This window comes from Macaca mulatta, chromosome 3 (genome assembly GCF_049350105.2).
Source record: "Macaca mulatta isolate MMU2019108-1 chromosome 3, T2T-MMU8v2.0, whole genome shotgun sequence".
NCBI lineage: Eukaryota > Metazoa > Chordata > Mammalia > Primates > Cercopithecidae > Macaca > Macaca mulatta.
This window is the reverse complement of record NC_133408.1, coordinates 164,593,502-164,617,768: the sequence shown is the minus strand read 5'-3', so window position 1 is coordinate 164,617,768 and position 24,267 is coordinate 164,593,502. Positions and strand designations below refer to the sequence as shown.

General features: G+C 34.1%; 1 protein-coding gene across 42 annotated transcripts in view; it reads left to right on the top strand.

Annotated features, from left to right (window-relative positions):
* The window catches only part of POT1 (protection of telomeres 1), a 114,407-nt gene extending 90,824 nt beyond the window's left edge, over positions 1 to 23,583 (top strand). For all 42 annotated transcript variants that reach the window (XM_028846241.2, XM_077998129.1, XM_077998126.1 and 39 more), the window contains 7 exons: positions 3,049 to 3,205; positions 4,834 to 5,039; positions 10,563 to 10,698; positions 17,503 to 17,591; positions 19,553 to 19,644; positions 21,486 to 21,591; positions 22,768 to 23,583. In XM_028846241.2, the coding sequence (XP_028702074.2) occupies positions 3,049 to 3,205; positions 4,834 to 5,039; positions 10,563 to 10,698; positions 17,503 to 17,591; positions 19,553 to 19,644; positions 21,486 to 21,591; positions 22,768 to 22,880 (899 nt within the window). In that variant the 3' untranslated portion in view covers positions 22,881 to 23,583. The remainder of the gene's footprint in view (positions 1 to 3,048; positions 3,206 to 4,833; positions 5,040 to 10,562; positions 10,699 to 17,502; positions 17,592 to 19,552; positions 19,645 to 21,485; positions 21,592 to 22,767) is intronic.
* The last annotated feature ends 684 nt before the right edge of the window (positions 23,584 to 24,267 follow it).

Genomic DNA, 24,267 nt, shown 5'->3' with positions numbered 1-24,267 from the left:
CCTTGCAATATGCCTCAAAATTTTAATTTAATGTTAGTAATGATAGTGTGTCTATCAAGTACCCTCCTTTTGTTACATCAGCTAATTAATACAATTTTCAGAAAAATATTTTTAAGCACAAATTTATTAAATTTTAATTTCTCAAATTGGAGGAAGAAGATACAAATACGAATGGGAAAAGGATTGATGAATGCTTTTAATGTTGTATTGTAATTGGAGGTGCCATCATGTACTCATGTTTTCCTAGGTAAATACAGAAATAGATGTAGCTGTATGTATGTATGATACATACATATTCACATACATACACACACTTTCGTTTATATTATAGGGGGGGGTGTGTGTGTGTGTCAGTATGAATGTGTGTTCATATATACCCTATCTCTCTCTCCATGAAAAGTCATAGAGGCAGCAGCACTCCAGTTGCCATAAGCAAACCTAGTGCACAGATCGTAGTTTATAAATAATATTTTTCTCTAAAGGAATCAGAGCTCCTTGGTGAAACAACAGATTTCAGAACTAGAACAGGGGAATTACAAAATTAGTATGGAGTAACCTTGTAGTACTAGAAAGTAAGGAGGTTCTCAGTTAATGATGAAACTCGTCAAATGGCTTAGGATAGAACATGTCTAATCTGGGAACATTTGAGCATCAAAACAAATAAGATTAATACTAATTGAGTAAAGCAGGAATGCGTGAGCCCATGTTGATGATGATAAAGGAAAAATAAAATATATGGGGTTAAGTGGAAATATCTTTCTTAAAGTAGAATAACAAATATGAAAGGAATGATGAAATTAAAAAAAAAAGTCACCATTTTGTAACCATGATAGTCATTGTTGAGTTAGTTATGAATCTGTGGATTCTAAACTATCAAGATATATGATGAAAAATAAGATATTTACTTGTATATTCTTGTTAAATGCAAGGGGAAAGCGGTAAGTTTTTAGTAGAGAAGTGATTGGACACCACCTTTACCAGGTGAATAAAGTTTAGGTCTACAGTAATAGAAACACTCACTTTGTATGCCCCTTGATGTGCTGCACTGAGAAGCACACAGTATCATGTATGCATTATGCCAGCCAAAAATGCATAAGCTAAACCTGAGCCTGAAGAAGAACCAGACACACACAATTTGGTGTTTATTCTACAGAGTAAATAGCTGTGCAAATATATCAGTGTCGTGAAAGATAAAGAAAAACTGAGGATTTATTTTACATTAAAGAAGTCTAAAGAGACATGAGAATAAAATGTAATACATGGTCCAGAATTGGATCTTAGACTTGAAAACAAAATAAATGCTACGAAGAACATTTTGAGGACAATTGTAGAAATTTGAGTAATGTTTGTTAATTTGATTATAGTAATAAATCAGTTAAATGTTCTAATGTTGAAAATTACCTGTAATTATGTCAATAAAATGTCTTCTTTTCAAATACATACTGGAGGATTTAGAGAAAAGGAGGCATAATGTCTGGTAGTTATTCTCAAATGATTCAATAATATTTATGTGTTGAGAGACAGGTAAAGACAGACACGGTGACAACGATAAATGTGCAAAAATGTTAACAATTGGTGAATCTTAGTGAAGATTATACAGAAGGTCTTTGTATTGTTTTTACAATTTTCCTTAAGTTTGAAAGCATTTTAAAATGAAAAGTTAAAAACTTTAGGTTAAAATATGAGTTTGAAGCAATTGCTCTTATCACTGTGTAGCAATTTACACTAAATTGATCAGGTCTGCCAATGGTCTTTTTAAAACAATCGCCAGCCGGGCGTGGTGGCTCACGCCTGTAATCCCAGCACTTTGGGAGGCTGAGGCGTGCAGATCACCCGAGGACGGGAGTTCGAAGCCAACCTGACCAGCATGGAGAAACCCTGTCTCTACTTGAAGTGCAAAAATTATCTGGGCGTGGTGGCACATGCCTGTAATCCCAGTTACTTAGGAGGCTGAGGCAGGAGACTCACTTGAACCCGGGAGATAGAGGTTGTGGTGAGCAGAGATCACACCATTGCACTCCAGCCTGGGCAACAAGAGCGAAACTCCATCTCAAAAAAAAAAAAAAAAAACAAAACAAAAATCACCACAACAAAATGTTCCACTGTAAACTCTTGGCCGTTTGATCCTTGAAGGAAAACTAATTCAACAAGGATTTCACTGAATTAAAGCTGAAAGGAATTGTCTTTGCCATTGAGGTTAATAAGATTTGTACATCATTTTCATTTTCTAAAACACATGAAAGTGTTAAGCTAGAATGTATAGCAAGCTGTTGCCTTAAGCTAAGGGTCACCAGCAATTTTATACTTTTTTCCAGTAAAAACTGATCACCCAGGCCATCTTTCCACAAGTAGCTGAGGAGACCTCTTGTACCTATTTCCCAGGCAATTGCTCCTAATGCTTTTGTCTGACTTTTTTTTTCCAGTTTGATTCAACTTCCTCTTCCTTTTCCTCTCCCTCATGCTCCACTCTCTCCTTCCAACTCCCCAAACTTCCTCTTCTCTTCTCCACTACTACACCACTCCCATGACAGTTATATCACCCTTAATGTCCTTTCCTATTCTTAATCTGATTTTATAAATGATAGTTCCGTAACTAATTTGAAACATCCAAGAGCCTGCAAATAATATTCAGCAAGTGTGTTTTGTTACATTCTTTTGTGGCAGACACCAATTAGAACTTAAACGGTTGCCTAGCATATTATTTTCTTAGCTAAATAAACCTTGCTTTTTTTCTGTTAGCCAGATTTCCATTAGTCCCATATAAAAATACTTTTTTGAATGCTTATTAGGCAATTAAGTTATTTCTTCCCCCAAATTATCCAGCGTTTATTTAGTACACATTTGTTGAGTGCCTACTGTGTGCCTGGCAGTATGCTAGTGGGCCCTGGATATACATTAGGGAATAAAGACATAACCCTTGCTTTCATGGAGTGACACTTAATAGATCTAAAATTAATTAAATTTTATAGTATATATTTGGTTCAGAAGGATGCATGTCATAAATATGATTCTTGCTATTCTGTTTTAATATATAAAAATTCTTTACAGTACTTACAGATCATCAATATTTGGAGAGGACACCACTGTGTGCCATTTTGAAACAAAAAGCTCCTCAACAATATCGCATCCGAGCAAAATTGAGGTCATATAAGCCCAGAAGACTATTTCAGTCTGTTAAACTTCATTGCCCTAAATGTCATTTACTGTGAGTATTTTCCATAATAAAACAAATGTGCTTTCATATTATTTGTCTATATATGTGCACATATGTATAATTTTGTGTCTTAGGAATAAGTAAATTGTTAATATATTTTGCAAGAGTGGTAAATTTTTTAGGTAAAATGCTAAATTCTTAGAGAATAAATTATTCTGATAGTAATAAAAGTGGTTGCTATTTTAAGATCTAAAATTCAGCTTAGTCACTCTGATAAAGGCAAATGAGAAATAATAAATAATTAATATATTTGGGCAGACTCATTTGTCACAAAAGTATCTTCTTAAATATAAACCTTTATTAACTGAAATTTTTGGAAAGAGTTGTGATTACTTGAAATATCTAATTAAGTGATACAGAGAGCCTTGTTGGTAAACTTCTGTCCTACTTAATAACTAGAATATAATAAATGTAATTTAAATTTTCTTTAGTAATTGAGAATTTCTCAGTGCCTTACTGTGAACATCAGTGATTATATAAATATGTAATAAATGTATATAACTGTTTTGTAATCCTTTTACTACGTAATCAGCTTGAGACATATTCTGAAAATCATTTTTAAAAGCTCCTCATCTTTTTGCAATTTGCTTATTTTTCCTCTGAATATCTAAGATGATGTTTTGGAAAATGTAGATAATTGATGGCTGTATGCATTTGGATGCCATAAATTGAGTTTTCACTGAAATGTGCTACAATATGTATATATATATGTACATCGCCATGTATTTGTGTGCTTATAAATTGTGAGTATCAGTGTTCATTAATATACATATATTTTCCCCTCAAAAATTTGAGTATAATGCTGTTTGAGGAAATTTTTTATTTTAAAATCTCTTTAAATAAAATGTAAGGGAACAGTTTTTACCCATTTGAGCTTGAAATGGTGGTTGGGATTAAAATGTATATATAAGGATTTTAGATAATTCTTCAAGTATTATCAAATTTTGGTTTATTGAATTTTGTAAAATCATACAGCTTTGTAAAATAAAACCACTCTCTGCGATCATTTTTTAAACAAATAAGGACATTATCTCAGAAATTAACAGAAACTGTCTAAAGTTACACAGTTAATTGACAACAGAACTAGAATAAAACCATACACTTTTTGATTCCAAATGATGCCATTTCTGCTACATGATACTTAACCATATGACTTCTCAAAATTATTAATTATTAAATAGAATTGGAAATATTATTAGTTTAGAAGTGCCCTTTTCCCTAAGTGTGGTAAGTGGGTATTTAACTGGAGTGAAGACCGGGGGCCACTGTATTTTTTTTCTCCTACTGGGAAATTTAGCATTCCTTACGGAGAAGAAAAAAATTGATACTAGAAATAATTATAAGTGGCTTTGTATCACAAAACCAGGCATGGAAATCACTGGTAATTAATGTAATTATGATTGGGATATACTTACCCACAAAATACCAAATATTTATCTATTGAAAAAAGTTATTTGTTCTGCAAAGTGAATTGTCTCCATAATTTAGATAATTTAAGAAAAAGTAACTGACTCATCTGCATATAAGAATGATACTTTTTAATTTGATTACTTGTTAAATTGAAATCTTCAAGCTTATACCAAAATTGATTTTTGTCATTTCATTGTCAATAATTTTAGGCAAGAAGTTCCACGTGAGGGTGATTTGGATATAATTTTGCAGGATGGTGCAACTAAAACCCCAGATGTCAAGCTTCAAAATACAGCATTATACGATTCAAAAATCTGGACCACTAAAAATCAGAAAGGACGAAAAGTAGCAGTTCATTTTGTGAAAAATAATGGTATTCTCCCACTTTCAAATGAATGTCTACTTTTGATAGAAGGTAAGATGTTTAAGTCACTGTTTTGTTAGAATACTCCTTTTCCATATTTTTCCTAATTATTGTTTAATATATTTTACAGACAACCCAGAACATATAAAGTAAAAATAGTGTTTAAATTTTACAAAATTGAATATATATGTTAACTGGATTCAAATATATATATGCACACGTACATAAATTTATCTTAATTACATTTGAAATTGTACTTCAGACTCAAGTGTTAACATTTAACTATATTGTTGGATTGCATTTTATTTTGTCAATGCTAACATGAGTGTCTAGTTAAGTAATAATAAAAGGCTGATTGCTTATGTACCGTCGCTGTTTTATTGGCCTCTGGATGTCACTGTTGTTTCATAGAAATAGGGTGAAAGTCATCTATTGTATCAAAATCAAAGAAGAGACCATTGAAACAAGTAAAGATAACTTGAGTTTTAAATGAAATTTATCATGTTTGTTTTTTCATTTTCATCTAATTTTTATCTAATATTTATCTAAAATATGTACTGTAAATGTTTTCTCATGGCAAGTTTAGAGTTTTTCTTAAGGCTTTTCTTCCCTTGTAACCTTTTCATTATTTTTCTTAAGGCTTTCCTTCCCTTGTAACCTTTTGTAATAGAAGAAAAATACCTTCTTTAATTTGCATTAGAGTAATATTTAGCTTTGTTTTTAATAAATGAGGGAATTCTGTGTAAATTATAGACTTTGAGTGATTATGTGTCATTATAGGTTCATTTTTAACAAATGTACCACTCTGGTGGAGGATGTTGATACTGGAGGAGGCTAGCGTGTATGGTAGCAGGGGATATGGAAAATCTCTATACCTTCCTCTTAATTTTGCTGTGAACCTGAAACTGCTCCTTAAAAAAAAAATGAAGTCTTAAAAACAAAACCTGGAATGTACAACACGGAGAGTGAATCCTAATATAGACTAGACTTTGAGTGATAATGGGTTTGTTAAGAATGTAAACTGTGGACTTTGAGTGATAATGGTTTGTTACTAATGTAAACTGTGGCCTTTGAGTGATAATGGTTTGTTAGTAATGTAAAGAGTGGACTTTGAGTGATAATGGTTTGTTACTAATGTAAAGTGTGGACTTTGAGTGATAGTGGTTTGTTAAAATAGGTTTCTTGATTGACTAAATTTACCACTCTGGTGCAAGATGTCGATAATGGGGAAGAGACTAGGAGACATAGGGAAACTTTGTACCTTTTGCTTAATTTTGCTATGAACCTAAAACTTCTTTTTAAAAAAGGCTTATTTTTTTAAAAAAATGAGGATGTATGTAGAAGCACTTTGAAATGTAAAAGGAATATAAGAAATGTGAGCTATTTTTATTTTATGTTTCTAAGTATAACCTGAGCCAAGGACTAGGATCTTACTGAAGTATGGCACTATTCTGATTAGGAAGTAACAAAATCAAAAACTGACTTGGACTTAGAGATGAACCAAAGAAAATGATATAAATACAAAGTCATTCTTAGACTTTAAGCACCTACAGTAGCATTCACTGATATTCATGCCAAGTTAATGCAGTTGACTCTATTTTATTGTGACCCTAGTTTACATTAGGGTTCACCCGTTTTGCTTTACAGTTCTTTATGCTTTGACAAATGCAGAATACCATGTACCCACCATTAGAGTCTCATACAAAACAGTATCAGTTAATTTCTGTAAAAGGTGTAAGATCTGTGTCCAGATTTTTTTTTGCATGCAGATGTCCAGTTTTCCAGTACCATTTGTTAAAAAGACTGTTCCTTCGCCATTGAATTACCTTTGCTTCTTTGTCAAACCAGTTTATTTTTGTGAATTTGTTTCTGTGTTCTCTGTTCTGTTTTAATCTAGCTATCTGTTATTTTCCCAATATCACACCATTGTTATTTCTAAAGCTATACAGTAATTCTTGAAATTGTGTAGTGTTGGTCCTGCAACTTTCTTTGTCTTCCGTATTGTGTTGGCTATTGTAAATCTTTTGCATTTCCATATAAACTTTATAAGCAGTTTTTCAATATCAAAAAATAACTTGCTGGAATTTTTGTTAAGATTGCCATCTGGGCGCGGTGGCTCACTCCAGTAATTCTAGCACTTTGGGAGGCCAAGGCAGGCAGATCACCTGAGGTTGGGAGTTTGAGACCAGCCTGACCAACATGGATGAAACCCCATCTCTACTAAAAATACAAAATTAGTCCGGCATGGTGGCGCATACCTGTAATCCCAAGTACTCAGGAGGCTGAGGCAGTAGAATAGCTTGAACCCGGGAGGCGGAGGTTGCAGTGAGCCGAGATCGCGCCGTTGCACTCCAGCCTTGGCAACAAGAGCGAAACTTCATCTCAAAAAAAAAAAAAAAAGATTGCCATAAATCTATAAGTCAAGCTGGAGGGGGAGAACTAACATCTTGATATTATTGACAATGAACCTGGACTATCTATGTAGATCTTCTTAGATCTCTTTAGGGTTTTATAGTTTTACTCAGATAAATATTGTAAATCCAACAATATATAGATCACATTTTGTTAGCTTTATACCTCAGTATTTTCTTTTTTGGTGCTAATTATTTAATGTTAAATTCAAACTCCGATTATTTATTGCTTATGTATAGTCAAGCAATTGATTTTTTTTTTGTAGATTAACCTTGTATCCTCTACCGTTAATAATTGCTTATTGTTTCAGGAATTTTTTTGTTGTGATTTCCTGTAAACAAAGACAGTTTATCTCTTCCTTCCTAGTGTGTATACCTTTTGTTTCCTTTTCTCACTGCATTAGATAGGGCTTCCAGTACAATATTGAATAGGAGCAATGAGAGGGAATGTTCTTGCTTTTATCTCAGTCTTAGGTGGAAAGTGTCACCATTAAATGTGATTTTAGCTGTAGCTGTTTTATCGATGTTCTTTGTCAAGTTGAAGAAGCTCCCCAATATTCCTAGTTTGTTGAGAATTTTTGTTATTAATGATGTTGAATTTTATCAAGTGCTTTTCTATTGCATCTATTAATATGATCATACAATTTTTCTTCTTTAACCTATTAATGTGATAAATTACATTAATTGATTTTGAGGTGTTTAACCAGCCTTGCATACCTAAAATGAATTTCATTTGGTCATGGTGAATAATTATTTTCTTTTTTGATTCAATTTTTAAATACTTTTTGAGTATTTTTGTATGTATTTTCATAAGAGAAGTTGATCTATAGGTTTTCATTCTTGTAATGTATTTGGTTATGTATTAGAATATTGCTGGCCTCATAAGAATTAGGAAACATCCCCTCTACTTCCATTTTCTGGAATACATAGTAGAGAATTGGTATCATTTCTGTGTTTGGGTAGACTTATCTATTGAAACAATCTGAGCCTGGTGACTTTTTTCAAGATGATTATTATTGATTTAATTTCTCTATAGACATAGACCTATTCAGATGATATATTTCTCCTTGTGTGAATTTTGATAGATTATGTCTTTCAAGAAATGGAACAATTTTATCTAAGGTGTCAAACTTGTGGGTATAGAATTGTTTACAATATTTATTATTAACATTATATTTTAAACTGCATACTCTGAAACATAATTTGTATGGAACTCTCATGTCACCAAATCATTTTATTATAATATTTATTATTACCTATAATTTACTGAATAGACTATGTGTCAGGCACTGTACTGCCTACTTTAGTATTTTATCTTTAACTCTCATAACAATCTTCTGTAAGCTAGATGTATCCCCTTTTTAAACAGGTGAGGAAACTGAGACCAAGAGAAAAAGGTGAAGTACTCAAAGGTAAAGACCTAGTAAATGTCAGACAAAAATTCACACTTAGGCCTTTCTGTCTCCATAGTCCATGTTAAATATTTCTACTGGTTGCAAATAAATTGCTCTCAGTTAGGATGTCTCCAGATACAAACCTTAAGAAACCTAGTATGCACGTATATACATGCAAATGTCTTTCTTTGTACTCATTCATTCGTTTAGCACATGTTTATTGAATGCCTACTGTGTGCCAGACACTGATTTAGGCATTAGTGGTAATGTAGCAAACACAACAAAGTATTTCCTTTCATGGACTTTATATTAAGAGGAAATCACTAAAATATTGATAATAATAGTCACTCATGGCTCTAAGTGCTTTACAAATATTAACTCATTTAATCTTTATAATGATCTTACAGAGTAACATTATTCTCAGTTTTACAAATGGGAAAATGTTATACTAGAGTTTAAGTAACTTGACCAAGGTTGTCCAGCTTATTTGCCAGAGCCAAACTCGTGTGAATAGACAGTGTGAATGACTAGATGAGCTCTCACCAGGTTCTTTGAAATAGTATTTTTGAGGAGGAACTCAGAGAGAAGAATTCTCTTTCTCTATAAGAACTATGAGAATAGGTGAATGGTCACCTATTGCAGTTTTGAACAGTAGGCAGGAGTTTCTTTAGCAGGGCTAGGTATCCATCTCCAGAAGATAGACTAACTTTTGGACTGTGAAACTTTTAAGTAGCATGCTTAGGGAATATTGTTTGGAGTTTTTAAGCATGCATAATGTGGGTTTCTATCTAACTGCAATATGACATAGCAGAACTGTGGCTTCCAGTAACAAAGAGCTTGGGGGAAGGAGGATGGGAACAGGGCAAGTTAAAATGCCACAGAGCTCAACCATTCTTGCCAAAATTCAGCCCTTTTTCTGGAGCAAACACTCCTTGGATTGTTGAAGGCCTCTGGTAATTTCCAGAGTTCTAAAAAAGGTTTTACAGTTTTTGCCGATATTCTTAACTGCTGTTACAGTCAAGTGTCTTTGGATGTCCTCACTCTGCTATGCCAGAAGTGCTTCTCCTTTATAATTGAATGTTGACATTACAAATTCTACCCAAATTTTAGGAAATACACAGAGGTATTTTTTTAAATCCTATTCATTTTGCCTGGAGAGAGGAAGCATTATAAGCTAAGTAAAAAGGACACTGCCTTCTAATAATGGCATGCCACCAGGCAATACTTCTCCGCCAGCTTGGTCATTTGAATGCTTCCTTTGTCATAGAATTAAGTGTGATAATATTATCAGGAAAAATGAACAAATTTTATATGTGAATTCATATTACATGAACCACTCATATCTATATTTAAATGAAATATTGACCGGAAAATTGAGATTTAAACTCTAAATTTGCCCAGATATTAATTAGTATATAGCAAATTAGTGAGAATCTGATCATAACCTGGCTTTTAGCTTATATTCCCTCTTTTGGTTATTTGAACCAACGTGTTCCTGGCATAAAAAGCAATTTGTTTAAATTTAAGAAATTAGTTAAAATTTCACAAGCTTTATATTTTACCCGAGTCTCAGCATTTTTGTGGATTGATTTTTTTAATCAATATATAGGATTGTACATTTACAAATTAATATTTTTCACATACATTTATTGTCTTTTTCTGTCGATTCCTTTAGTCTTTTATTATACCTCACATGTTGTTTAATAGGACTGTACATTGGTCTACATTTTATTTGCACTACTTGAAGGATTTATTTATTCTCTTAACAGGAGGTACACTCAGTGAAATTTGCAAACTCTCGAACAAGTTTAATAGTGTAATTCCTGTGAGATCTGGCCACGAAGACCTGGAACTTTTGGATCTTTCAGCACCATTTCTTATACAAGGAACAATACATCACTATGGGTATGTTTTTTGTTTTGTTTTGTTTTGTTTTGTTTATTATATTTTAAGTTCTGGGGTCATGTACAGAACATGCAGATTTGTTACATAGATATATACGTGCCATGGTAGTTTGCTGCACCCATCAACCCATCACCTACATTAGGCATTTCTCCTAATGCTGTCCTTCCCCTAGCCTCCCACCCCGTGACAGGCCCTGATGTGTGATGTTCCCCTCCCTGTCTCCATGTGTTCTCACTATTAAACTCCCACTTATGAGTGAGAATATGCGGTGTTTGGTTTTCTGTTCTTGTGTTAGTTTGCTGAGAATGATGGTTTCCGGCTTCATCCATATGCCCGGCAAGGACATGAACTCATCCTTTTTTTGGCTGCATAGTATTTCATGGTGTATATGTGCCACATTTTCTTAATCCAGTCTATCACTGATGGACATTTGGGTTAGTTACAAGTGTTTGCTATTGTGAATAGTGCTGCAGTAAACATACGTGTGCATGTGTCTTTATAGTAGAATGATTTATAATCCTTTGGGTATATACCCAGTAATGGGATTGCTGGATCAAATGGTATTTCTAGTTCTAGATCCTTGAGGAGTTGCCACACTGTTTTCCACAATGACTGAACTAATTTACACTCCCACCAACAGTGTAAAAGCATTCCGTTTCTCCACATTTTCTCCAGCATCTGTTGTTTCCTGACTTTTTAATGATTGCTATTCTAGCTGGCGTGAGATGGTATCTCATTGTGGTTTTCATTTGCATTTCTCTAATGACCAGTGATGATGAGCTTTTTTTCGTATATTTGTTGACTGCATAAATGTCTCCTTTTAAGAAGTGTCTATTCATATCCTTTGCCCACTTTTTGATGGGGTCATTTGTTTTTTTCTTGTAAATTTGTCTAAGTTCTTTGTAGATTCTAGATATTAGCCCTTTGTCAGATGGATTGCAAAAATTTCCTCGCATTCTATAGGTTGCCTGTTTACTCTGATGATAGTTTCTTTTGCCATTCAGGAGCTCTTTAGTTTAATTAGGTCCCATTTGTCTATTTTGGCTTTTGTTGCCATTGCTTTTGGTGTTTTAGACATGAAGTCTTTGCCCATGCCTATGTCCTGAATGGTATTGCGCAGGTTTTCTTCTAGGATTTTATGGTTTTAGATCTTACATTTAAGTCTTTAATCCATCTTGAATTGATTTTTGTATAAGGTGTGAGGAAGGGGTCCAGATTCAGTTTTCTGCATATGGCTAGCCAGTTTTCCAAACACCACTTTATTAAATAGGGAATCCTTTCCCCACTGCTTGTTTTTTTCAGGTTTGTCAAAGATCAGATGGTTGTAGATATGTGGTAGTGTTTTCAACTGAGAAAAATTTTGGAATTAAAAACTGTGTAAGAGTAATTTTTATTCTTTTATTTCATTGGTGACTATTCAACAGAAACTTACAGTATATCAACTTATATGTATAGGTTTTTCTGGCATATATCTGTTGTTTCGATAAGCATATATAGTGAGAGTACACACAATGTGTGAGGCATAAGGCTGCCGTCTTTTTAATTCCTCAGCCAGAGGCTGGTACTCACTTGTTTTCTTTAACAGTGAGGATTTAGATACCAGTTACAGAGAAAAATTCAGAGCTGCAAACCTGGTAAAAATTAAGTGATTGAATTTCAGAATTTCTGAGCCACTAAATCACAAATTTGCTGCCACTGATATTTGGAATATAAAAGAATTCATTCGAGCTATAAACAGATTTCTACATTTAGGAGGGGATTAGGGATAAAATCTCCTCTACTGCTTGATGAAACAATGACCCTGGACATATTCTAATTTGAGAAACCTTGGATTATAGCATATATTTTATCATCCTCTTTCTTTCCGACTTCTAAATTTGTAGCAATCATTAGTCATTGTCATAATGTGCAAATCCTGATTGAAAAATTATATACTAGCTGAAAAATATTATACTGTAAGCATGATACCTCCCTAATTGTGTGGTAAAGTCACTATTAGGCATTGCCCTATGTTCTTCCAACATATCATAAAATTTTAGCCATAAAGCGAAACTGTATACCACTGACTTAAATTTCTGTGTTGTTGCTGTTTTTACTCTGATATACTCAGTGTCTAATTCCTTCTCTCATTAGTCTTATGATCTGAGAGTCTGTCTTTTTTGAAAATAAAGTGATTTTTAATTAAACCAATTAATTAAAAAATTAAAACTCATAAAATTCTGTTTTTCTTGTATAATAAATCACTGAGCTTTATCTTTTTGCATGCAGATCCTCACTCACTAGCTTTTGTTCTTTCCCCTTTCTCTCTATTTTGCCTTCCCAGTACTGGGCACCATGACGAGTCTAAACCAGGAAAGGAAATATTCATTTTAAACTCTGAAATACTACTTCTTCTTTCACTAAAAGTCTCAACAATTTTACCCTAATATTGCGGGATCTGGCCAGCAGCCCACAATGCAACAGGGCTCTCTCTTTGTTCCCAGGCGGATCGGCAGGTGGAGAAATAATAGACACACACGAGATAGTGAAAGCTGGGTCCAGGGGGAGTCACCACCTTCTGGTCCCACGGTGCCAACAATGCAATATGCCAGCATTTATTATTAAGTTTAGTGAGGGCAGGGGTAGGTTAGTGAGGGATTTAGGGTCGTTTGATTATGAGGTGAGATGGTCACATGGGGATGAAGTAATTCTTTAACATCTGTAATAGAAGTACAGTATATAGAGATAAGAATTTACAACATAGTGTGTACATCAGTAATTTCTAACAGAGCCTTAAAACAGGAACAGCGGTAACAGTTGCAGCGAAAGGTGGTTACAAACAATTCATAGAAACAGGACGTGAAGTTAGACAACTGGTTAGACCAGAAATTCTTAGAAGGGAGTATGAACCCTAAAGAGGCCTAGAAGCGCCGCAGCAAGATGAGGGCATTTATAGCCCTATCTTATCCATATGGACAGGCACCCCCCCATGCGTCCGATTATAGGCTTCCCACAAGGGTCACATTCCATTCCCAGAGCTATGAACATCTGCTTTTCTGGGATAGGAATCTTGGTGATGTGAAACCTTCCTGACTGCACGTTCATTCATAGGCTCTCTGCAGGGGGAAGCACATCACACGCTGTTGGCTGATTCTGGCAGTCCAACCCCTGGCATTGTCTTTACACAATCCTGCATGCAATTTTGTATTTATAGTAATCAGGAGCATTTCATCTTTTATTCCGTAGCAATAGTTTCAGGGTGTCTCCCTACATCTCCACCTTTTCTCTGATTTAAATGAACCATAGCAATCTATTCCATAGCAATAGTTTCAGGAGGTCTCCCTACACCTTAAGGCCCCTTCCATTTTTTTTTTTTTCTTTTGAGATGGAGTTTTGTTCTATTGCCCAGGCTGCAGTGCAGTGGCATGATCTCGACTCACTGCAACCTCTGCCTCCCAGGTTCAAGCGATTCTCGTGTCTCAGCCCCCCGAGTAGCTGGGACTACAGGCACGCACCACTAACACCCAGCTGATTTTTTTGTATTTTTATTAGAAACAAGGTTTCACCATGTTGGCCAAGCTGGTCTTGACCTCCTGACCTTAGGTGATCCGCCCACCTCGGCTTCCCAAAGTGCTGGGATTACAGGCGTGAGCCACTGCGCCCAACCAAGGCTGTCGACTTTTTTACTAGTTGCTTCAAAACTAAGGCACATGTTGTTCACACTCCAGATTTTAAGACATTTTTACATTTTTTATTACTTGAGTTTCATCATCAAAAACCAGTATATCTTTTAATTGATTCTTATTTTTATTTTGGGGTTATGAAATAATTTCAACTTATAGAAAAATATAAAAAGTAACATCACAACAATTATGTATCCACCATTTAGATTTAACAAATCTTAACGTTTTAACATTTCAGACCCTTTTTCTTTTCTTTTTTTTTTTTTTTTTTTGAGACAGAGTGTCACTCAGACACCCAGGCTGCAGTGGCATGATTTCAGCTCATTGTAACCTTGACATCCTGGACTCAAGCAATCCTCCCACCTCAGCCTCCCAAGTAGCTGGGGCTACAGGTGCACACCACCACACCTGGCTAATTTTTGTATTTTTTGTAGAGATGGGGTTTTGCCATGTTGCCCAGGCTGGTCTTGAACTCTGGAGTTTAAGCAGTCCACCTGCCTTGGCCTCCAAACTTTTATTTTTAAGAAATTAAATGTTACAGAGAAGTAGTATAACCCCATATCAATCCCTTCGCTAACTCTTTTTTTCTCAGAGGTAGCTACTTTTCCAAAATTGTATGAAATCCTACTCATCAGTGTTTTTATGCCTTCATTATATGTGTGAATTCTTAAGCAGTGTGGTGTATTTTTCGTTTTTTTAATTTATATAAACTGTTTCATACTATGCCAAGCCTTTTGAAGCTTGCTTTTTTTGATTCATTATTATTTTCAAGATTTACCCCTATTGATGCATGTAGATTTAGATTATTTAACGTCTATGGAGTATGTTATGAAGTATCAGAATTTATTAGCCTATTTTCCTATTAATGGATATGTGTTTTTTGTTTCATTTACAGACTGTACTGAAGTCACATTATATGTTTTCTTGTGTATTTCTCTTGTCATAAAATGAGTTCAGTGGGTCATAACCAGTTTTTTTTTTTAATTATATGATGTGGTTGTAGTAAGAAATAGAATGAGAGGGAATGGATAATAGAGAACATTTTACATAGTAAGGGTCATTGTTGTTCCCTAAACTTTCATTTCAATTGTATGTGTATGTATGTATTACTAAGATACGATATTAAATGAATTTCTTACTGTGAGTCCTTAAAAAAATGTTTGAAAGTTACTCCTAAGGTGTTTACCTGGAATTAGAATTACTGGATTGTAAGTTTTGCTTTATGGGAAAAATACCAAGTTGTTCTTCCCATGGTTTTAACAATGTATGGTCCCATCAGTGATTAATAAAATTTTACTTTCTACCAAGTTCTACCAAGTTCACTCCAACACTTGGTATTAGTCTATTTCTGTCTGATACTTGGCATTAGTCTAACTTGTAACTTTCCAGTGAGCATCAGATGGTATCCATGATGTTTTCGTTTGTATTTCCTAGATGTCTAGTGTGTTTAAGCAGCCCCCATGTTTATCAACTACGTAGGTTTCCTACTCTGTGAATTCCATGTTCACATCTTTTGCCTGTTTTTCTGTGTGGTTACTGATTTCTTTTTTGGTTCATGTGTGAGCACACATACATGTAATTGATTGTAAGGTTTCTTTCCATGTTAGAGATACTAATCTTTTGTCAGTTTCATCCATACTTTGAATGTATTCCATGCCTTTTTAACTTTACAGTTTCTTGTGTTTTATAGGTTTTTTAAAATTTTTGTTTGGTAATTGCTTTATAGCTTACTCTCATCCCTTTGCTTTCAAGTTTGTGGCATTCTGTTTTGTATGTCACTCATACATAAAAGCTTATGGCTAAATTTTAGTTTTAATAGTTGAGTTTAAATATATTCTTAAGTTATTGATATATTTAGTTTATGTTTCTAATTTTTTCTGTTTCCCCTTTCGCTGCTTTGGAAGTAAGTAGTTCTGTATTTAATTTTCACTTAATATCCTTAATTTTTATACTATACTTACTTTAATAATGTCTAATGCTAATCAATATCCTAGTCTTTTTCTTAGGCAATAATATTCTTTCATTAAATTAACATCTTTTGTTAGAAAAGAAACATCTATTTGTTTCATGAGTAGAAGGGGATAAGATGCAATATGGTTACCCTCTTGTTTTCCTCAAAGTGCAAATGAGAACAAATGTGCATGTACCTTTTAAACTTTTATTTTTATTCAAGTATATCTTTTCAAGTATATTTTCTTAACATCTCATAAATATTATGATGATGCATAATAAAAAATAAATTACTCATATTTAAAATACATTGGTATTCAAGTAAAGCAAAATACCTGTACTACACAATGCACAACTTTAGTGTATTGTGTAGTCTTAGACTTACATACATTTCAAAAGTTAACTATGGAATTAGGCATCATAAACTACAGAGCTCTGGATATGTGCTTACTAAAAATATTCATTATCTAGAATCTTGCATGTTCTGACTGTTTAGTAATTTTTATCTATATGCCATATTTATTAACACTTTGAATTTATTAAGATATTACTTACAGAGGCCGGGCATGGTGGCTCACGCCTGTAATCCCAGTATTTTGGGAGGCCAAGGCAGGCAGATGGCTTGAGCTCAGAAGTTCAAGACCAGCCTAGGCATTGTGGCAAGATATGTCTCTACAAAATTACAAAAATTACCCAGTCATAGTGGTGTGCAGCTGTGGTTCTAGCTACTTGGAAGGCTGAGGTGGGAGACTCACTTGAGCCCAGGAGGCAGAGGTGGCAGTGCCTGGGTGACAGACTGAGACCTTATCTTTAAAAAAAAAAAAAAAATTGCTCATAGAATCAGAGAATTCTTAGAGATGATCATTTTCTTCAACTTTTCATTTTAACAAATAAGGAAATTGAGAGCAAAATTAATTAATGATTTGGACCTGGAACCCAGCACCCAGTTCTCAATTTAGAGTTGTTTATTCTGAATCTTATACTGCCTTTTTTATTGCCTTTATGTAACAAGCTTACTCCTTCATAATACTCTTGTGAAACAAGCAAGCACATTACAATATAGGGGATGCAGTATTCTTCTGTTTAATAATTTATATTTTAAAACTACACGTTTGAGCAGTAAAAAGTTATAACAATTAAACAAGCTAAATTGTTTTTAAATATTTATGGTTCTTTCTTTTATAAATTTCAGATGTAAGCAGTGTTCTAGTTTGAGATCCATACAAAATCTAAATTCGTTGGTCGATAAAACATCGTGGATTCCTTCTTCTGTGGCAGAAGGTTAGCTAAATTTCCATGCCCTGCAATTTTAACTGTTTGTGTATAAGGTTATTCCACCTGTTTATATTTCAGTATACCTGAAAGTATACCTATTCCTTCTTTATATACCTATTCCTTCTTCTGTAAGATAAACAGACTTTGTAAAATTAAAGATATCTGCCAAGCCTTTCTTTAGTCTATATTTATTCAAGCAGGCACCATCACATTTGTTTGTACTTTCCCCTGTGCCTTACTATTTTGTTTTTCCTCCTCAGTAAGCATTCCACTTTACTAGTGCTCTTCTCAGAATTTGCCATTCAGAGCTGGACATTGTGCTGCAGATGTTGTTTGACCAGTTCAGAACAGAGTGAAATTATTTTTTACCTAAAATTGGACACTCCACTTCTACTAGCCTGAAATGTCATTGTATAGCTATTTACTTGTACACTTGGTTTTGTTTTCTTTCCTTTTTAATACAGCTATCTCATGTTTTATTTGTGGTACGTTGAAATCCTGGGTTCTTGTCATATTAACTTCTTGAACTTGGTCTCCTCATTCTATTCTTATTGTAATTTTTTTTTTCCTGTCACATGAGCTTCTTGAACTTGGTCTCTTCATTCTATTCTTAATGTAATATTTTTGTTTTTATGGTTCCTGGGAGTAGTTACTAAGTTCATCTTTCTTAGTTTTAGTTCACGGTTTTAATCTATTGAGACCTTTTGAAGCCTAAAAAATCAGTTCCCCTGTAGTAATGTCTTTTGTATGCCCTAGTTCATGTCTGTATGTCCTAATTTATTCTTACTTGCCCTCTTAATTAGTCCTACTATTTAAATATGGGTTCCACAGATAGAAGCTAATAAAACGTTCTATAAATTGAGTATCTTCATTACCAAACAAGAAGATGTTTATCTTAACCTGTGAATTTTCATGTTACCCAGTATCTCTAATTTCTTATTTCTTCCTCATCTTACCAAATTATTAAATCTCAGATTCTGACATTCTTGTCCATTCAACTAGATGATATCCCTTTTTTCTTTTTTAAAATTACAAATTATTCCCCTAGCTTATAATGGAGAGAGGCATGCTAAAACAGTATTTAACTGCATGCTATTTTTTAGAACATTCTGTATTTTAATTTTATCTTTCATAAAACTAACATGCAATGAGTTACATTTCATGAATCACTTTTTGTGGTTTCTGTGGAGGCTATCAACTGTTTTATTTATTTATTTATTTATTTATTTTATTTATTTATTTTGAGACACAGCCTTACTCTGTCGACCAGGCTGGAATGCAGTGGTGCAGTCTCCACTCACTGCAACCTCCGCCTCCCAGTTCAAGCATTTCTCATGCCTCATCCTGCAGAGGAGCTGGGATTACAGGTGTATGTTACTGTGCCTTACTATTTTTTTGGTATTTTTAGTAGAGACAGGGTTTCGTCATGTTGACCAGGCTGATCTTGAACTCCTGTCAGGTGATCTATCCACCTCAGCCTCCCAAAGTGCTGGGAGTACAGGTGTGAGAGTGTCAACTCTTTTTAAATATACATTAATATTTAATCGAAAAAGATTAAATTGTTTATCATAAGATATTCTCCCTAAGTAGGTATAGTGAAATGTTCCAAAATGAATCTGCTAAATGAGCTTAATTATAGGTTGAGTATCTGTGGAGTTAAAAACACAAACTGTTTGTCCTCTGCTCTGACACCACAGCAATCAGCACAGGAGACTTATGTGACCAAAACGCATAGGGGTTTTCACCCACACACCAAGCAGGCAGTCCCTCAGCAGATGCCAGCTGGGTGTCCTCCAGTTCAGTTCTGACACTGTCTACCTGGAGATAATGCCAAGTTTTTCTTTGTATCTTGAGTTATTTTAGTAAATAAAATTTATAGGTCTATACTATCATAAAACAATTCCAACTTTACCTTGATAATAAGGAATAGCAGACTCATATGGTTTGATCTTTTTTTCCTTCACTAGTACTGGGTATTGTACCCCTCCAATATGTGTTTGTTATGACGTTTACACTTGATGATGGAACAGGAGTACTAGAAGCCTATCTCATGGATTCTGTAAGTATCAGAGGTAGTGAAGATATTTTTAATTAAAACATAATATTTAAAAAAATTGAATGCGTGTATTCATACCTGCTTTATTCCTAAAAGGACTTAAGGCAACTTAAAAATATAAGTAAAATATGAGCACATAAATTTTGAATCATCTGTGTATGTATCTCTTTTTTTATTTGACACTAAATCTTAACAGTTGAATAGTGGAAAATTAAGGAACAGGGATTTAAAGAGTCATTTCCTATACCACAGCCAAAATGCAGAGATACGGCTACACTATGGAAGCATTATTTGTAATCAACATTTTGTCGTACTTCTGTTTGTTTGTTTTTTGAGATGGAGTCTTGCTCTGTCTCCCAGGCTGGAGTGTAGTGGCACGATCTCGGCTCACTGCAACCTCCGCCTCCCGGGTTCAAGGAGTTCTCTGCCTCAGCCTCCCATGGCTGGGACTACAGCTATGCGCCACCATGCCTGGCTAATTTTTGTATTTTTAGTAGAGACAGGGTTTCACCCTCTTGGCCAGGCTGGTCTTGAACTCCTGACCTTGCGATCCACCCGCCTTGGCCTCCCAAAGTGCTGGGATTACAGGCGTGAGCCTCCACGCCCAGCCTTGATCATACTTTTTAAACCTCCACATTTTATATTAGAGGAAATGAAATTACTTTGACAGGGAAGATAGATATTATTGTATAAAGTTTTCAGGCAGTCTACAAAAATCTTCCTCATTTCTGACAATAATTGCAATTGGAAGTCCCCAAGGCCACTCTTAGATTTGATAATTCACAAGACTCCTAGAACTCACTGAAAACTATTATACTGACAGTTACAGATTATTACAGCTAACAGATGTACATTAAAATCAGATAATGAAAGAAATGTACAGGACAGAGTTCAGGAAAGTTCCAGACACGGAGCTTATGGTTGTCCTCTCCCCATAGAGATGTGGACTGTTACTTTACCTGCAACAGTGTGTAGCAATATACATAATACATTGCCAGATAGGGAAGCTCTGCTAAAAGATTTTAGTGGGACTCTGTCATGTAGGTATGGTTGACTGCCCATATGGCTGATCACAGTCTTCAGCCCCTCTTGAGATCAACATGATACCACATGCTCCAAACTTCCCACTCTACATCATACTGTTAAACTCTTCATAGTGACCCAAGGCTACCAGGCAAAAATGCTTCTATCAAGTGTGACATGGAAAGGGCTTAGAGATTACGTTCCACAAGCTAAGGTCAAAGCCCAGACCTCTCTTAGGGTAAAGTTAAAATGTTTACTACATGGATTGGAAAAGAGCTGAGGTGTAGTTGAGAGGAGAATTTTTCTCCCACCTACACAGTTCATTTAACCTTTCATTAAATATTTAATGAGCACCTGCTGTGTACTAGGTACTATCCTATGTGATGGAGAGACAGCAGTGAACAAAGTAAGCAAAATTCCTTCCTTCTTGAAACTTATAACCTGATAGGGGAGAGAAAAATTAAATAACTATATAATACATATACTATATGTTATATTCATTTAAGCTTAGCACAAGATGTTTTTTCTATACATAAAGAGAATAGTTAGCCTCTTTGTTTTAAAATCATTATTACCATCATCATTATTAAATCAGAGCAATTTACTTGATTGTGTATATCTCAAAGCTGTTTTAAGATTAAAGTAGCAAATAAGATTTTGGAGTCGAGACCAGCATTCTAGTTTATGAATTCTACAGTCTTGATAGAGGGAAGCTGTCTAGATTATCTTTTAATTGGACAATATTGAAATATGTGTTAATAATAACAACATTAAAATGATTATTTCCTTTTTTTTTTTTCCTCTCATGAAACATTTTTAAGGACAAATTCTTCCAGATCCCAGCATCAGAAGTTCTAATGGATGATGACCTTCAGAAAAGTATGGATATGATCATGGATATGTTTTGTCCTCCAGGAATAAAAATTGGTAGGCAAGAATATTTTAACAGTCCCACACATCTTTTACTTGAGATAACGCTAGCATATATGTACTCTGTGGACTTTTAGAAGTCTGAAAGCTTTGCTTCAAATGAATTACGAAGTAGTGACTGATTACTGTATGATCAACCTTTGATGAAGAGAGTGGCAAGGATAAAATAGTTATGAATCAAAATTCTTGCAGTCAAAAGATTTTAAAAATATTTTAAAATATAGGAAAGGGGGGTAGCTTTGATCACAAGCACATTTGACATTGTCATGCTACAAGCATTTTAGTTGAAATTAGACCAAAAGTGATAAATTGTTGGCAGTAAACATTTTCTGTAACAAACTCCAATTATCCAATTTAATTCAGGGATGATTTTTTTTTATTTAGTGTTAACTAGTTTCACATTTTACAAGCTTTTGTTTTACCAATTTTTTATGAGCTTTGTTTTCTGAATAAACATTTGATTAATAAACTAGATCCTCCTCATTTCAAATTGTACTGCTTATACCTACTGCTACTGAATTTTCCTTCTGTGACCATATTTGTGCTTATGTTGAAACTTGCAGATCTAAGTTATATTAAGACAATTTGATTTTTCTCACAGTTTTTTATTGTGGGAAATTTTACGAGCTGCAGATTTAGCAGCTGGTTTAATTTTTATATATTATTTTAAATCAGGCTTTACTCTTCCTGGTCAATCTTTGCATCTTATAATAGTTACATAATGATAGAAATTTGTGTTGATCTGTAACAAAGTTTAACTTGAATACCTTTATTTGTTGTCAGTTTTAATTTGTGTTAGCTGTTTGGATTCTTTTGGATAGATTTCTAGAAGTAAATCTTTATATCCAAAAGCATGGGCCTGGTAGACCCATTTTAACCACTATTTTAGATTTTTAAAATATATACTAACCATTTTGAAACCCAAGGTGTAATCACTGTTACCTGTTTGTGACAAAAAATTCAGATTAGTCACAATTGCTCCAAAACAATAACATGAATCTAGTATGTATTTTGGAGAGAGAATAATGTTAAATTTGGAAGGGACGTTTACTTACTTTTCAAGCCAAAATAAATGTTAATTTTTCTAGCTCAGTGGTAAGCTTAGGTACCTAGTTCAGAGTTACTTATTTTGTTTTAATGGTTAAATACCTTTTTTTGTTTTTGTTTTTGTAGATGCATATCCGTGGTTGGAATGCTTCATCAAGTCATACAATGTCACAAATGGAACGGACAATCAAATTTGCTATCAGATTTTTGACACCACAGTTGCAGAAGATGTAATCTAATATTGCCATCCAATTTAGCATACATAAAATGTTGCCACTCACCATCCCGGTTTGAGCTTCTTTTCCTGCCCTGAGTTTTGTATCAGCAATGTTGATGATTTTAGCATGGGTATGGGATTAGAAAATGTCCTTTATTTAAATCTCTTGGCTTTTACTGGGTGCAAGGTAAATAATGGCTGTAGATTTTATTTTGCTTTCTGTTTTTCTTTTGCACAAACAGACCTGCTTTTAACAAGTACTGCTGAGATAAGTGTTTGTCTGATCAAGCTAAAGTGTACTTTAAGTAGAAATGGCAAAGTTGCTTTGTTAGGGTGCTGATACTGATGATTTTATGATAAATTCAGTTCTTTAAACATGTAATACATGATTTGATTGCTTGTTTCTCTCCAGGATAGTAGAGATTTCTCTATTTCACCTCAACCTAATAAAGTGGTCAGATTTATAATGTTAATGACTTAATATGATCCTTTTCTAATAGTCTCCTGTAAAATATGCCAGTATTACAACTTACAACTGATTGAATGAGATGTTAACTTAGTAAAATAATTTGATTTTTACCTGACAGTGTTTGTCAAAGTTAAAATCATGAATATTCAATTTTATACAAACATTTAATATGTGTATAGATTTGTATTTGTTATTTGCCAAAGACAGAAATAAATTACCTGGTTTAATATTAGTGAAGAATAAATAAGTGCACACATTTCAACTGTTTCATTTATTTGCCCTAAGTTGAGCCAAAAAATGATATGAGGCAAAGAATCAAAGCAGGTGTGACAATACAGCAGATGTTTAGGGCTGTCTACATCCCAGGTACTGTGCTAAGCACTAAACATGTATTTGATCCTCACAGCAACCCATTTTTCTGATAAGAAATCTGAGGCTTGATTGATAAGCTAAGTTCACACAGTTTTTAAATGCTAGAGTCTGTGCCTTAATTCACATAATCTCTATTCAGAGCCTGTACTCTTAACCACTCAGGGATTCTGGAACAGAAGCTAACAGTTTTCTGCAATGAGTCTTTGACTTAAATATCTGAAATAACATTGGAAATAGATTATAAGAGGAATCAGTGTGTTTTTCTATACTTTCAAAATACTTTTAACATCTTATTGTCAAAAAAGGATTGGATAACTGATTTTCTTTGCTCATAATAACTCTAAATTCTAGTTCCTGAGTATATTAACACATCTGTATACCTAACTACCAATGTCCCCCATCATCGACTAATCAGCTTATTTGAGACAATGAGAAAGACTGATTTTATTTTCAGGAATATAGACTCGGTTCAAAACATTTTCAGGAAAAATATTTTAAAACCCTACAGTTGAACAGGTGTGTTTCTGTGTTGATGATGTGCTCAGGATACAAAGGTGAGATAAACATT